Source organism: Rutidosis leptorrhynchoides, chromosome 4, assembly GCF_046630445.1.
Source record: "Rutidosis leptorrhynchoides isolate AG116_Rl617_1_P2 chromosome 4, CSIRO_AGI_Rlap_v1, whole genome shotgun sequence".
In the NCBI taxonomy this organism is placed as follows: Eukaryota; Viridiplantae; Streptophyta; class Magnoliopsida; order Asterales; family Asteraceae; genus Rutidosis; species Rutidosis leptorrhynchoides.
Genome location: NC_092336.1, coordinates 233,895,586 through 233,910,890, shown reverse-complemented (window position 1 = coordinate 233,910,890; position 15,305 = coordinate 233,895,586). Strand labels below are relative to the sequence as shown.

Genomic DNA, 15,305 nt, shown 5'->3' with positions numbered 1-15,305 from the left:
AAAGCTATCTTATTCGAAGGTTTAAACTTGTAATCACTAGAACATAGTTTAGTTAATTCTAAACTTGTTCGCAAACAAAAGTTAATCCTTATAACTTGACTTTTAAAATCAAATAAACACATGTTCTATATCTATATGATATGCTAACTTAATGATTTAAAACCTGGAAACACGAAAAACACCGTAAAACTGGATTTACGCCGTCGTAGTAACACCGCGGGCTGTTTTGGGTTAGTTAATTAAAAACTATGATAAACTTTGATTTAAAAGTTGTTATTCTGAGAAAATGATTTTTATTATGAACATGAAACTATATCCAAAAATTATGGTTAAACTCAAAGTGGAAGTATGTTTTCTAAAATGGTCATCTAGACGTCGTTCTTTCGACTGAAATGACTACCTTTACAAAAATGACTTGTAACTTATTTTTCCGACTATAAACCTATACTTTTTATGTTTAGATTCATAAAATAGAGTTCAATATGAAACCATAGCAATTTGATTCACTCAAAAAGGATTTAAAATGAAGAAGTTATGGGAAAAACAAGATTGGATAATTTTTCTCATTTTAGCTACGTGAAAATTGGTAACAAATCTATTCCAACCATAATTTAATCAACTTGTATTGTATATTATGTAATCTTGAGATACCATAAACACGTATACAATGTTTCGACCTATCATGTCGACACATCTATATATATTTCGGAACAACCATAGACACTCTATATGTGAATGTTGGAGTTAGCTATATAGGGTTGAGGTTGATTCCAAAATATATATAGTTTGAGTTGTGATCAATACTGAGATACGTATACACTGGGTCGTGGATTGATTCAAGATAATATTTATCGATTTATTTCTGTACATCTAACTGTGGACAACTAGTTGTAGGTTACTAACGAGGACAGCTGACTTAATAAACCTAAAACATCAAAATATATTAAAAGTGTTGTAAATATATTTTGAACATACTTTGATATATATGTATATATTGTTATAGGTTCGTGAATCAACCAGTGGCCAAGTCTTACTTCCCGACGAAGTAAAAATCTGTGAAAGTGAGTTATAGTCCCACTTTTAAAATCTAATATTTTTGGGATGAGAATACATGCAGGTTTTATAAATGATTTACAAAATAGACACAAGTACGTGAAACTACATTCTATGGTTGAATTATCGAAATCGAATATGCCCCTTTTTATTAAGTTTGGTAATCTAAGAATTAGAACAGACACCCTAATTGACGCGAATCCTAAAGATAGATCTATTGGGCCTAACAAACCCCATCCAAAGTACCGGATGCTTTAGTACTTCGAAATTTATATCATATCCGAAGGGTGTCCCAGAATGATGGGGATATTCTTATATATGCATCTTGTTAATGTCGGTTACCAGGTGTTCACCATATGAATGACTTTTATCTCTATGTATGGGATGTGTATTGAAATATGAAATCTTGTGGTCTATTATTATGATTTGATATATATATATAGGTTAAACCTATAACTCACCAACATTTTTGTTGACGTTTTAAGCATGTTTATTCTCAGGTGATTATTAAGAGCTTCCGCTATCGCATACTTAAATAAGGACGAGATTTGGAGTCCATGCTTGTATGATATTGTGTAAAAACTGCATTCAAGAAACTTATTTTGTTGTAACATATTTGTATTGTAAACCATTATGTAATGGTCGTGTGTAAACAGGATATTTTAGATTATCAATATTTGATAATCTACGTAAAGCTTTTTAAACCTTTATTGATGAAACAAAGGTTATGGTTTGTTTTAAAATGAATGCAGTCTTTGAAAAACGTCTCATATAGAGGTCAAAACCTCGCAACGAAATCAATTAATATGGAACGTTTTTAATCAATAAGAACGGGACATTTCAGATTGGTCGCCCTATAATGCTAGATTCGTATACAAGTACAATGTGTGTTGAGGCATGTGGTCGACCAAACTTTGCTCGGGTAATGATTGAAGTATCTGCTGAAACTGATTGAAGGAAAGTATTAAAGTTGTCACGCTAAATACATAAGGAGTTCGTGACTATTGAATATGAGTGGAAGCCATCGAGGTGCGCGTGTTGTAAGGTTTTTGGACATAATGATGTTCAATGCCCAAAAGTGATTAGTATTGAACCTGTAAGGGTTCCGACTGTGACAGAAGATGGATTTACTGTGGTGGCCAAGAAACAAGCTATAAAGGGTGTCAATCGTGCGCAGGTCAAGGGTAAAACATGGGTAAAAAACAAACTTTTGTTTATAGCTTAAACAAAAAACTGTTGTGGCTGGAATCAATACAGGTCAGATGGGAACGAATGACGCTGGCAAAACTGGGACGGGTAAGGGCAAACAAGTAGAGGTTCATAATTCGTTTGAAGCACTTAATAAGGATCTTGAGGATGAATTGAGCGACATTAAGCCGATGAAGGGGAAACTGCCACGTTCATGGCCGAAAAAAATGCTTCTAAGGCAACAACCACATTTAGCTTGAAGTCAGGCTGGTTGTAAGATCATAGTGTTGGTGTAGCTATGGCTTTGATTGTTTTGGTTGTGCTAGTCCTGTATTTTGATGTGTAGGGTCTACCATGATTTTGTGGTTGTTTGTGAGGTCGCAAGGCGTGCTTGCAGTCGTTGCACTTTTTATGTATCTTTATTATTATCTTTTAATAATATTTATCGGGTAAAACCCTTTACCCAAAAAAGAAACATTTGAAAAACTATGGAATTTGAATTTGATTCTTCGAGAAAAACTTGGGATAATGGAAAGTTATGAATTAGGATTGAGTAGTAGGTGGAAGGAAATGCAATAATAATAATAATAATAATAATAATAATAATAATAATAATAATAATAATAATAATAATAATAATAATAATAATAATAATAATAATAATAATAATAAGGGTTGAATTTTGCTACTCTAATCCAGCCAGATTGTATTATGGGAACCACACATTATGGTCTTCTCAGGGGGTGCAACAGGGTGATCCCCTTGGTCCGCTGCTTTTTGCTTTGGTCCTACAACCCTTGGTTTCTAAAATCAGAGATAATTTTGAGGTTTGTCTTCAGGCGTGGTATTTGGATGATGGTACTATTATTGGGGACACTTTGGTGGTGGGGAAGGTTTTGCATTTGATTATGGAGGATGGGCCTCGTTTTGGGCTGCATCTCAACGTTGAAAAAACAGAAATTTTCTGGCCTACGGAGGCCCCTCGCAGCAGGCAAGTAGGTGTCTTTCCTCCTAATATTGCTCGGCCTTTAAATGGTGTTAAGTTGCTTGGGGCCCCCGCAAGTTCCGATCCTGGTTTTAGTAGTGAACTGGTGATGCAAAGGGTGACCAAGTCCATTGCGCTTATGGATAAGGTTGTTAAGCTTGATGATCCTCAGTATGAGTTGTTGTTGCTTAGGGCATGTACGGGAGTTTCTAAACTCTACTTTTCCTTGCGTACTTGTCCTCCTAGTATATTTGAGGCGGCTCAACGCACTTTCGATGGAGCCCTTCGATCTTCCTTGGAGCGTATTGTTACTGCTTCAGGGCCTGGGTTTGGTGATTGGTAGTGGCGGCTTGCCACCTTGCCATTTGCATTTGGAGGGCTTGGTGTTTATTCTGCGGGAGATGTTCGTCATTATGCTTTTCTGGCTTCTCGATTACAGTCTGCTGGATTGCAGACCAAGCTCCTACGTCATGCGAGTATTGTTGGTCTTGGTCGTGCTTTTGAAGATGCATTGGGTCTGTTTAATAAAACGGTTGGGTTTGATATTTTAGGTAATCCGAGTGAGGTCGCTGCCCCAATACTCATGAAGAAATTGGCAGATGTTTATTTCACAAAGGTTACCGCTTCTGCAGAATCCACTTTTTCGTTATCTTCCCGACAATCGGCCTTATGGAAATCACAGCAGAGTGATCACACCTCTGCTTGGCTAAGGGCAGTCCCTATTTTGGGGTTGGGTCAGACGATGAACGCAAAGACTTACCGATGTGTGTTGTGATACCGGTTAGGTGTTCCATTGTTCTCTATCTCGACGGCATGCTCTGCCTGTTCAAGGGTTTTTACTGGGGATATTTTCGGGGATCACGCGGTGTCTTGTGCTGGTATGGTGGGTATTAAGCATCGACATAATATTGTCCGGGATTCCCTTGTTGATGTTTGTTATCGATCTGGGATTTCAGCGAGAAAGGAGGTTGACATTGGGTTGTCTGGAGGGAACGACAGGGCCCTCAGACCTGCAGATGTGTTACTTTATTCCTGGGATTGTGGTCGCGATGTTTGTGTTGACTTGACAGGGTCTTCTCCTTTGACACAGTCTGGGCTTTCTGACTTTGTCCCTGGACGTGCTGTGATTGATGCGGCTCGTCGGAAGCGGGTCAAGTATGAATCTAGTTGTCTGGCGATTGGTTATGGTTTCATTCCTTTCTCATTTTCTTCCCTTGGAGAATTAGAGAAGGAGGCTGTTTCTTTTTTTTGAAAGGCAAACTCACACACCCACTTAAATCTAACTCGAATATATACACCACGAAGGAGGCTGTTTCTTTGCTAAAGCGGGTTCAGAAGAGTTCGATGGCGCAAGATATTGGTGCCAGTGCTGCTGCTCATATTTTTACTAGGATATGTTTTGCTATTGCTAGAGGTGTGGGGGCCCAGATTGTCTCTAGGCTTCCCACTAATTTTTTGTAAGTTTTAAAACTTTTAAGTTTATAATAATAATAATAATAATAATAATAATAATAATAATAATTATAATAATAATAATAATTATAATAATAATAATAATAATAATAATAATAATAATAATAATAATAATAATAATAATAATAATAATAATAATAATAATAATAATAATAATAATAATAACAACAACAACAATAATAATAATAATAATTTAACTTCGAACATGTTAGGTATATAGATTCGGACCACTTTTCGAGTATACATGTATTCGGGTTTGTATTCCAAAACCATCTCAGACTCGAACCCGAACCCGCAATAAAGTATTAAACTATCTCCATTCTCGGCTCTAGACACGCATATTTGGCCAGACCCGCCTCAAAATTGTCGGGTTTCGGATATCTCATTTTGTACGGGTATTTTTGCAACCATAGTGTGATTACTAATGATTGGAATGCGGATTTGTTTTTATTTTTTATTTTTTTGAAGGCTTTTGTGTAAATTCTAAATATATGATATGATATTGTTTGATTTTATTAATATCATTGAATTTTTTTTATAGGTATAAATTGTGGGGTGTGATTTTTTTATTTTGATTTGAAATCTGGCGATTAAAATAGACAGCAACGTTTAAAAAGGTCTAAGTACAAGGATCAATGAGACTGGTAAAAACATTTTATAAGATCGCCAGTTAACCGGTCTAATAAAACATAGCAAGGCTGGTTTGTGGAAGGGACTAAATATTAAGCTAGTAGATACACTATTGATTCTGAATCACAATTAAAAAGAAAACAATCGATTGGCATTCATGGTTCAATAATCCTTCGATTTTTTTCGTTAATTGTATTGTTTTGTTGTTTTTTTTTTTTTTTTTTTTTTTTTTTTTTTTTTTTTTTTTGCAATTCATTCGGATGCAAACTTAGCATCTATATGTAATAATCATAGTTTTGGCTAGGTGCTTTTCTTTCTTTTGGGTCTGTAGTCCCATTCATTGAGAACATTGTAAGTTTGTAACTTTGTGATTATAAATAATATGTTGCTTTTCAAAAAAAAATAAATAAATAAATAAATTGTGGATCACATCTATGATTCATGCTATCCTTGTACTTAATATCTTAATCCAATAAGTGATGAATTGCTTAAGTAGTAGTACCATTAGTGGAGCACTATTTTAGTGGGATGATCAACCCATCAAACACATTTTATGATAATAATAATAAAAAAAAAAACTTTCTCACTTTTATGTAATTAAAACTAAAGTTTTAGGCAACTTTTGATTTATGTTGCGTGTTCCCATTTTAATACGGAGTATTAAGTTTCCCATTTTAAATCTTACTTTTTGTAAATTAAACTAAAGTATACGCATCTTGTGACTTATTTTGCGTGTTTCCATTTTAAATTCACAATTTAATATAAAATTAGTGAAATGACCCGTGGAATCACGAGTTTATTTAAACGAAATATTTTAATGATATGTTTTAGGTATTAAGTGAACGTAAATGCTAAAGACATTTAGTTAATGACTCGTGGAACCACATAGCTAGACTAACAAACTCGTCAACTGAATATTTCATCAAACACCTAAAATGCATATTAAACAATTCACATACAATCATAAGAGATAATATTGATTGTCATTTTATTTTAAAAGTGTAAATTAAAATATAAATTTAGAATTTGTTTCTTTCTGCTAACTTTTATACCTTCTCGCACTTAATTCAAAATAATTAATTAAAATAATTTAAAAATATTTAATTTTAATAATTAAAATAATTATTAATAAGATTTAATAATAATTAATTAATTAATATAATTTTAATTCAAAATTATTTAGATTAATAACATCACCCACTATGCTTAAATTTTTTTCTTTTGTTTTTTAATTTTTTTTAAATAAAAGAATTAGTCTAATAATGACATCATCATTATAGAATTTTAATAGAAACTATAGATACAGATTAATCTATTAATAAAAATACGATGACATGAAAACAAGGTTCTTTTATCAGATAATGATAAGAAAACAATTTTTTTCTTGAAAGGCAAAATAATTATATTAATTAACAACACGAACAAGTATGTTACATTTTCCTACCATTCTAGAGTGACGAGGAGGCACTATAAATGTAACAAGATCTCAATATCAATACAATACACTCGAATGTTCTAATTGAACTAGATTACTAATGCAAAAGACTTTGCGGATTCGTCAACTGATCAAACCAAAATTGTTCGGTCTGAGTGCAAGTGAATTAAAAAGGAAGTTTAACCTTTGGAATGGGTTCCTTCGATTAAATGGGAGATGGATATGGTGATGTTGTTTGTCTTTTTCCGAGCCTCCAAGGTAAGCTATGGAAGGTTAGTGTGTGAAATGATCAGTTGGTCGATTGGCCATTGAATAAGGCCAAATGATGCTATTTATAGATAATAAAATGACGGTTATGCATGATAGCCATTATAATAGCATCCACGACTTGTAACTGCCACTAGAACCTCCTAATCAAGCCTACAACCTATTCCACGTTCCTGAAATGTAGGGATGTGGTCCAACTCAGCAATACCAAGTCAACCTTGACAGTCCATCACGTGACCCATGGCTTGACGGTAGATTGAGCATGAGTTGAACGTTTATTGGATATTACGTGTGTTACACGTGATACAGCATTAGGTTCCCGACAGGTTCATGTGCTAGAGGCCATGCGTTGAACGTGACGTCACCCATGGCGTGACGTACGTCATTAAGTCCCCCCAGTTTGGTTGGGTACAAAATATACTTGTACGTGACCAAACTAATTATAAATTTAACATCACAAACGGCACGGCATGAGAGATGATATCTGTACATCACAAAAATGTCCAATCGTATTTTTATAATGTTTAAATAAAACATCATGAGTGATTCTGACACCAAAGACGTCCAATCAGCCGCCAAACGCACTGTTTTCTATGTAAACGCCATCATTATTACAGCTGTAAGAAATGAAACGACGTGAATCTAACGGTTACGAATGTATGATGAAAAGACACGTGGACGTTCGAGATTGAAGCCCAAAGTTGAGGCCCATTCAAAGCTCTTTCTATAAATAGGGGTTTTTACCTCCTCATTTTCACACACCCCTAGAATTTGCACACTTATATTCAAGCCCTGTTGCTAATACACATACTTCCACACTTTTCATCGCGTAACGTTACGTTACTTCTTTCAAAGGTTAGTTCAGAATGTCCAAGGCAGATGTTGCGACGGAACGTAGCAACGTTACGTCTGACCAGCTTGAAGACTTTATAGGCGAGTATCCACCGCTTGCCAATTGGCATGTTATGGTGGCGACGGATGAGCAACGTGCTCACACTCCCCCTCCAGAACACTTCACGTTATACTTGAAGGCGATATCGATAGGCAACATGCGCTTGCCGCTGTCGCCTTTCGTAGCGTCTGTTCTTGAACATTACCACATTAGTGTCTCCCAGCTTCATCCTCATGCGTGGCAACGCGTAATCATATTTGAGATGTTTTTCAGGGGGCAAAACCGTCCCGCCCTCCTGAACGTTTTTCGGGCGACCTTTAAATTATCTGCTTCCGAAAAAGGGTTGGTACACCTTCGAGAAGAAGTGTAATTTCACTTCGAAGAAATACCCTTCCCTCCATGACTGGAGGGATATGTATGTATACGTTCACCAGAACGCGCTTGGCGTCGGGCATGCCCACCTAGTTCCGTGGCACTTCAGCCGTTCACCCGATCTTTCAAAGACGCCGGAATTGAGTCCGGAAGAGCGTGCATTGTTCGACTTCTATAAGGACGCGGAATTAGATATGCGTCCTTACACGGAGGTGGTGCTGAAGCTAGGTAACGTTCAATGTTACTGGCCATGGGCGAACAAGGTGCCGATGATTCTATATAACGGAATGGGTATGCTCTTGATGCCGTAGCGTTCTTTGTAAGTACTCTCTTCGTCAATATTTTAATATATATGCATTCTTGTGTAGATATGGACTTTGGACAAGCTATTCGCCGTCCCACACTTGAGGGGTTGAAGCTCAAGAAAGTCGAGAGGTCCAAGCTTCCTGCAGGTGATCCCCGCAAAGAAGGAGAGCCTGTCGTCGAGTCATCAACTAACGCCACCACTGAAACTGGTGGCGTGTCGCAAACACAGACTTCCACACCAACCACCAACCCTGAGCCAATATCCGTTGCACCACCGATGCCACCGAAAGGGCAAAAACGCTATAGCCCCGCCACGTTTCTGGTGACGCCCGGCGGCAACAAGAAACCGAAAAGCGCTAGGGAGATTGCCGAGAGCAATCTGGACAGTTTTCAACACGAACCCAATCAGGGTGTGTACTATTTCAATCCTGATAATAATGTCAATACCTCACCAAGGTCACAATGGCGGAAACTAATAAAAGTTATTGTTTCAGGGGGTCAGACCAATCCTTCGGTGATCAATATTGAGGACATCTCTCACGTGCAGCGACCCGAAAAAGTTATCACATTGTCAAGCTCTGGCACCGGTTCCGGCCATCAGCAGTCCAGTCATCACAGCGATTCCCGGGAGGATCCTCATTCTTCCGGGTTTGGCAAACAGCCGACGTTTTCTCATCTTAACGTCATATGGGACGTGTCCCATGGGGACGCGTACTCCCAATTTGAGTACCTTCAAAGGATATGCCCCACTGCTCTGGTGGATGAGCTTAAAAAGATGTCGGACAACGCTGCGCATCGAGCGCGTATACAACACATTCATCAGGGTCTAGCATTGACCCGTGATGAAATTGGACGTTCAAACAACGCCGAGCAGCATTGTCGTCAAGCAGAAGCACTGGTGAAGGAGGTTAGCGATGAAGCAAAGATTTTAAGGGAGGAGATGGAGGGCCACAAGAAGGCTGCAGCGGAGGCGCAGCATGAAAAGCTGGTGGCGTTAAGGGAGGCACAGCGGGGTGCCAAAAACCTAAACATTGTTATGGAGAAGGAAAAACAGGCCCTTGCTGACTTAGTGGCGGCTCAAAAGGAGTTGGCTGAGGAGAAGGCGAGCAAGGAGCTCCTCGCTACGCAGGTTCAAGAACTAACCGTTGCCAAGAATAAGGCAACAGATGATTTTCAACAGTTATGTTCTATGATTCCGCAAATCTTCACCAAGGCTATCACCTCTCATCACGTCATGGAACCCTTCGGCAAACTTCTTGACGCCGCCAAAGGAGTAGGGCGTCTTGAGACCTACACGATGATGAATGAAAACATCACGCTTCCTGATCCGTTACCTGACGCGGTTGCAAATAGTTTGGATCTAGACGCGTATGACAAATATGATGTGGCCACCGCCGAAGTGAAGGCGGTCAAGGTGCCTTTTGTGGAGGAGATTGGTAGCCAGCTTGGGCTAGACATGGAAAAGATTAAGGGGATGATCCCCAAGTAGATTGTCACTTGTAATTTTTGATTTTTGTTGTTGATGGTTGTAACCAAACGGTGTTATTAATGAAAACATGTAATTACATTTGCCGTGTTACAATTATGTTCATTAATTTATTATTTAGGTAATAATCGTCACGTTGTCGTCGTCATGGTAACGTGGTATTTCAAGGTTGTACTTGATAAATTTGTCATGACCTGCATGTATCTAGACCATTCCGGGATGTACGCGACGGGTATGAAACCAGAAGGTATCCTGTTACGGTGTCACTTCTGCGTAGGTTCAACGCCAAGCGCCGTTCATGCCGTCCGAAAGCTAGAATATTCTTTGTTCAAGGCATGGGTAACACATGAATGGACTTATATTTACATTTTGTATAAAAACACCGAAGTGATGCCATAAATAGTTACGTAACGCATTACTGAAACTGGAAAATGCATTAAATTCAAATAAAACAAACCAATCCACGGCGCATCGCGCTTACAAATTTGTAATGATCAGTCACAGAATTAAAAGAAACATTGAATAGTGGAACACATAGTTTCAACGTACTAAATATTCTAAACATAGAATTTCTTAAGATTGGTTGCGTGCCATGTACGTGGCATGAACTTGCCATAAGGCGTTTTCAAGTTGTACGCCCAGTTGGACATCCACAACTTCGTACGGGCCCTCCCAGTTAGGCCCTAACTTACCAAGGTCTTCAACTCTGCTGGCATTATTATTGCGCCAAACGTAATCACCGGGATGGAACGAACGTTCGCGCACACGCCGGTTGTAATATTTGGCCATTTTTTGCTTGTTAGCCGCTTCATTGATTGCTGCTATGCATCTGCGTTCCTCTAACAGATCAATGTTTTCCCTCAACTGTACCATGTTAGCTTCCTCGTTGAATTCCGTGACGCGCTGCGTCGGGACCGCTATTTCTGCCGGGATGACCGCCTCTGAACCGTAAACAAGGCTAAAAGGTGTTTCGCGATTGCTTCCTTTTGGTGTGGTGCGAAACGCCCACAGAACCATTGGCAACTCGTCTTCCCAACCTTTCCGATCTGTATCCTGCCTGCCTCTGATGTCGTATACAATGTCCCTGTTGGTAACTTCAACCTGCCCGTTAGCTTGAGGGTGAGCAACGAAACTAAATGTTTGTTTGATATTTAGTCCGTCGCACCAAGCTCGAAACGGATCATATGCAAATTGCTTCCCGTTGTCACAGACAATCTCGTGCGGTACCCCGAAACGGCATACTATCTCTTCCTAAACGAAATTCACAATCTGTCTGCCCGTGATGCTCTTCAAAGGCTTAGCCTCAACCCATTTCGTAAAAAAGTCAACTGCTACAACAAGGTGCCGTCCAACGGGAAACGGGCCGACTAGATCGATTGCCCACTTATAAAATGGCCAAGCCGATGTGATGGGAATCAACTCATGAGACGGTGCGTGAATTTGTGGCACGTGGTGTTGACAGGAAAGGCAATTCTTAATTACATCGCTGGTGTCACGGTACATGGATGGTGTAACAGACTCGTCCCACATCGATGGGAGAGGAAAACAGAGCACTCCTTATAAGGGTGTGGATACCTCTTCTGGTATGACGCGTTTTGAGGGTGTTTACCCGAGAAGCAAATCCGTGAGGTAGAAGTGCGATCCGGGGTTGTACTCGTGCGTGGGTAGCCCGTCGGTGATCGGATTGTGTCCAAAGCGAACAAAATCATACTACGGGCTGATGGTGATGTTACTTATGGTATCAGAGCTGGGGCCCGCATCGATGTGCACTGCGGGGACGCAGTGTCCTGAAAAGGGGGAGAGTTGTAACAGACTCGTCCCACATCGATGGGAGAGGAAAACAAAGCACTCCTTATAAGGGTGTGGATACCTCTTCTGGTATGACGCGTTTTGAGGGTGTTTACCCGAGAAGCAAATCCGTGAGGTAGAAGTGCGATCCGGGGTTGAACTCGTTCGCGGGTAGCCCGTCGGTGATCGGCTTGTGTCCAAAGCGGACAAAATCATACTACGGGCTGATGGTGATGTTACTGATGGCCAGTAATAACCCAAACGCATAATTTTTCCTTCAACAGTACGAAACCCTGAATGCATTCCTCAAGTTCCTTCATGCACTTCCCTTATCACAGTTTCTGCCTCTTGTGGACCCACGCAACGTAACAACAGTCCCAAGAATGACTTCTTGTATAATACACCGTCACGTATAACATACATAGGAGCCTTCATGCGGATTTTCTTAGCCGTTAGGCTGTCAGAAGGTAGCGTTCCGTCTTTCAGATAGTTGACGATTGGGTTCATCCAAGTGTTTACCTCCTTGACTGGTGCCGCCACCTGTCAAGCATCACGTTGCAATTGTTATAAAATTTATTTTATCAAACAAGCGGTGTAGGTTTTATAAGCGCGACGGCTTGATACCTGTACCACATCGGTGGATTTTTGGTTAACGACCTCCACCCATACGTCTTTAGCGAAGTGGTTGAAGGTCAGCGAAGCGAGCTTGCTGAGGGTGTCAGCCTTTTTGTTCATTGAACGCGGCACTTGTGTGATTGAAAAAGAATCAAACTTTTTGGCTAATTCTTCCGTCAGTTTCAAATATTTTTGCATTGCAGGGTCTCTGGCTTCGAACGTTCCGTTCAACTGATTTGCCACCAGTTGTGAATCAACCGCCACTTTCAGTGCCGTAATGCCCATCTTTTCAGCGATATGTAACACGGAGAGCAACGCTTCATACTCCGCTTCATTATTGGAAATAGAGAAAGCGAAGCACAAAGCGTAGGTGTGTTCTTCTCCGGTAGGACTTGTAAGTATCAAGCCGGCCCCGGCCCCGTCTGAGCTTGACGCTCCGTCAGTGTGAAGCTCCCACGTGACGTTTTGGGGTACCGTTTCATTTGCAGCTGTTGGTGTTTCGGAATTAATGAATTCTACCATGAAGTCGGCCATGATTTGCCCTTTGATAGCGTTACGCGGCGCGTAGCTAATTTCATGCTCCCCAAGTTCGATTGACCATTTTTCCATTCGGTCGGAGATCTCCGGCTTGCTTAAAACCTCTCATGAGGAAGTTAGGAACGTTCTTTACTGTACAAATGTCTCAAAAACATTGTACATGCTTGATGGGCGTATCTGTTAGCACCAAGATGTGGTACGCTTGAAAGTATCGCCTCAGCCTCCTTGCGGTATGAACTAATGCGAAAACCAGTTTCTCGACTGGGTTATAATTGACCTCACCGTACTGCAAAACCTTGCTGACAAAGTATACCGGCATCTGGGTTCCGTCACGTTCCGCAACTAGTACCGAGTTGATTGCTTCAGCTCCCGCTGCTAAATAAACAGTTAAAGTTTCTCCTGAAATTTTTGAAACGTCAGTAAACAAGCAAGTAGTGTTTGTCATTAGTTGGAACGAACACTTTACCCGGTACCGGAGCTGTTAACGTATGTAGGGTTTTGATGAACACCTTCATCTCTTGGAACGCGTTTTCTGCTTCCGGCATCCAGTCGAAGCTTTTGCCCATGGATGCCTTTAACACCTGAAATAACGGTAGAGAACGCTTTGCGACCTTCGACAAGAACCTAGACAGTGCCGCCAACTTCCCGTTTAAGCTTTGCACCTCTTTTTTTGTTCGCGGTGATACCATCTAATCCACGGCTTGAATTTTTTTTCAGATTTGCTCTGATACCGCGTGGCATCACGACATGACCAAGAAAGCTACCCTCCTCGAAGCCGAAACTGCATTTCTCCGGGTTGAGTTTCATATTGATTTTCCTCAAGGAGTCGAACGTTTCTTGGATATCTTTAAGGAGAGATGGTTCCGTATGGCTTTTGATTACGATATCATCAACGTAAGCTTCGACGTTGCGTCCTATCTGGTTCTTGAAGGCAGTGTCTATCACCCGTTGATATGTTGCTCCAGCGTTCTTTAGTCCAAATGGCATCTTAGTGTAGCAAAAAATGCCATGATCAGTGTGAAATGCCGTCTTATCCTCATCTACTTCCGCCATTTGAATCTGATGATACCCTTTGTACGCGTCAAGGAAGCATTTAAAGCGGTACCCGGCAAGTGATTCGACCTTCCAGTCAATCTCCGGTAGCGGATAGTTATCCTTTGGGCACGCCCTGTTGATATCTTTGAAATCAACGCACATGCGCCACGCCCCGTTGGCTTTCTTGACTAGCACCGGGTTGGCTACCCAAGTTTGGTAACGGACTTCTCTCAATATGTTGGCGTCAACAAGCTTCTCTACCTCACTACGGAGGAATGTGCTTCGTTCTGGTGCCATTCCTCTCTTTTTCTGTCGTACCGGCGTTATGCTTGGGTTCTCGTTTAAATGGTGCTCCGCCACCTCCCATGGAACTCCTATCATGTCTGACTCTTGCCAAGCGAAAACATCGGCGTTATTGGACATCAAATCACATAGAGCACTCTTAGTTTCCTCCAAAATGGTGCTACCGACTTTAATGACTTTCTCGGGAAACGTATGATTGATCACGACACCCCCTTCGCAATTAACAGGTGCTGACTGCACAACCGGTTGACTGATATCAGCGCATACTTGAGCGCGGTCTGAAAACAAAGTTGCTACGCCTGCCCTTGTGGGAAACTTCAGCATACCTTGAACTATTGAAGGTATTGCGCCCAACTCTTGGAGCGCCGTCCGTCCCAAAATCACATTGTACTTGGATTGGCTACGAACCACTACAAATGTTAACTGCACGGTGCAGGAACGGTAATCATCTCCTAATGTCACGTCGATAGTAACAGGCCCTAAGGGCCAAGTTGTCTCACTTGTGAATCCCGCAACGGGGTGCAACGGGGGTTTAACCTGGTCCATCACGTCCTGTGGTAACTGCAAAAAATAATGTTCATAGATGACATCCACAGCGCTACCCGTATCGATATAAATACGTGATACCCGGCAACGTCCGATTGTTTCAGTGATCGTTAACGGTAGGTCCGTTGGGCAGATCTTCCAAAATGCCGGGAACGTGATAGGCACTCATTCCTAATTTTCAAGCGCTTCGGCCTTCCTTACGTGACCCGAGTGCCACATCTGAATCATGTGAATGTGTTTTTCCGGCGCTTTATCTTTTCCTTTCTGCCACGCGAACCTCTTGGTTGCGGATCCTCCTTTGTTCGAAGGTTTTAAGTGGTTAAAGTCACCTAGCTTTAGCCTCTCAATTATGACCTTTTTTAGGTCACGACAATCGTCAACGTCATGCCCCTTA

At 40.6% G+C, this 15,305-nt stretch overlaps 1 protein-coding gene across 1 annotated transcript; it reads right to left on the bottom strand.

The window, feature by feature from the left end:
• Window positions 1-12,181: 12,181 nt before the first annotated feature.
• On the bottom strand, window positions 12,182-13,024 carry LOC139841479 (uncharacterized). Its single transcript, XM_071831696.1, has 2 exons — window positions 12,500-13,024; window positions 12,182-12,415 (listed from the first exon to the last, which is right to left on the bottom strand). Exons 1-2 carry the CDS (start codon window positions 13,022-13,024, stop codon window positions 12,182-12,184), a joined length of 759 nt encoding a protein of 252 aa, XP_071687797.1.
• Between the last annotated feature and the right edge of the window lie 2,281 nt (window positions 13,025-15,305).

Bases quoted from the DNA above. Each gene is read 5' to 3' on its own strand.
- LOC139841479 (XM_071831696.1), bottom strand. From the start codon at position 13,024: ATGGCCGACTTCATGGTAGAATTCATTAATTCCGAAACACCAACAGCT. The intron at 12,416-12,499 runs GTATCAAGCCGT...GATGCTTGACAG, and splicing joins AATCCACCGATGTGGTACAG to GTGGCGGCACCAGTCAAGGA.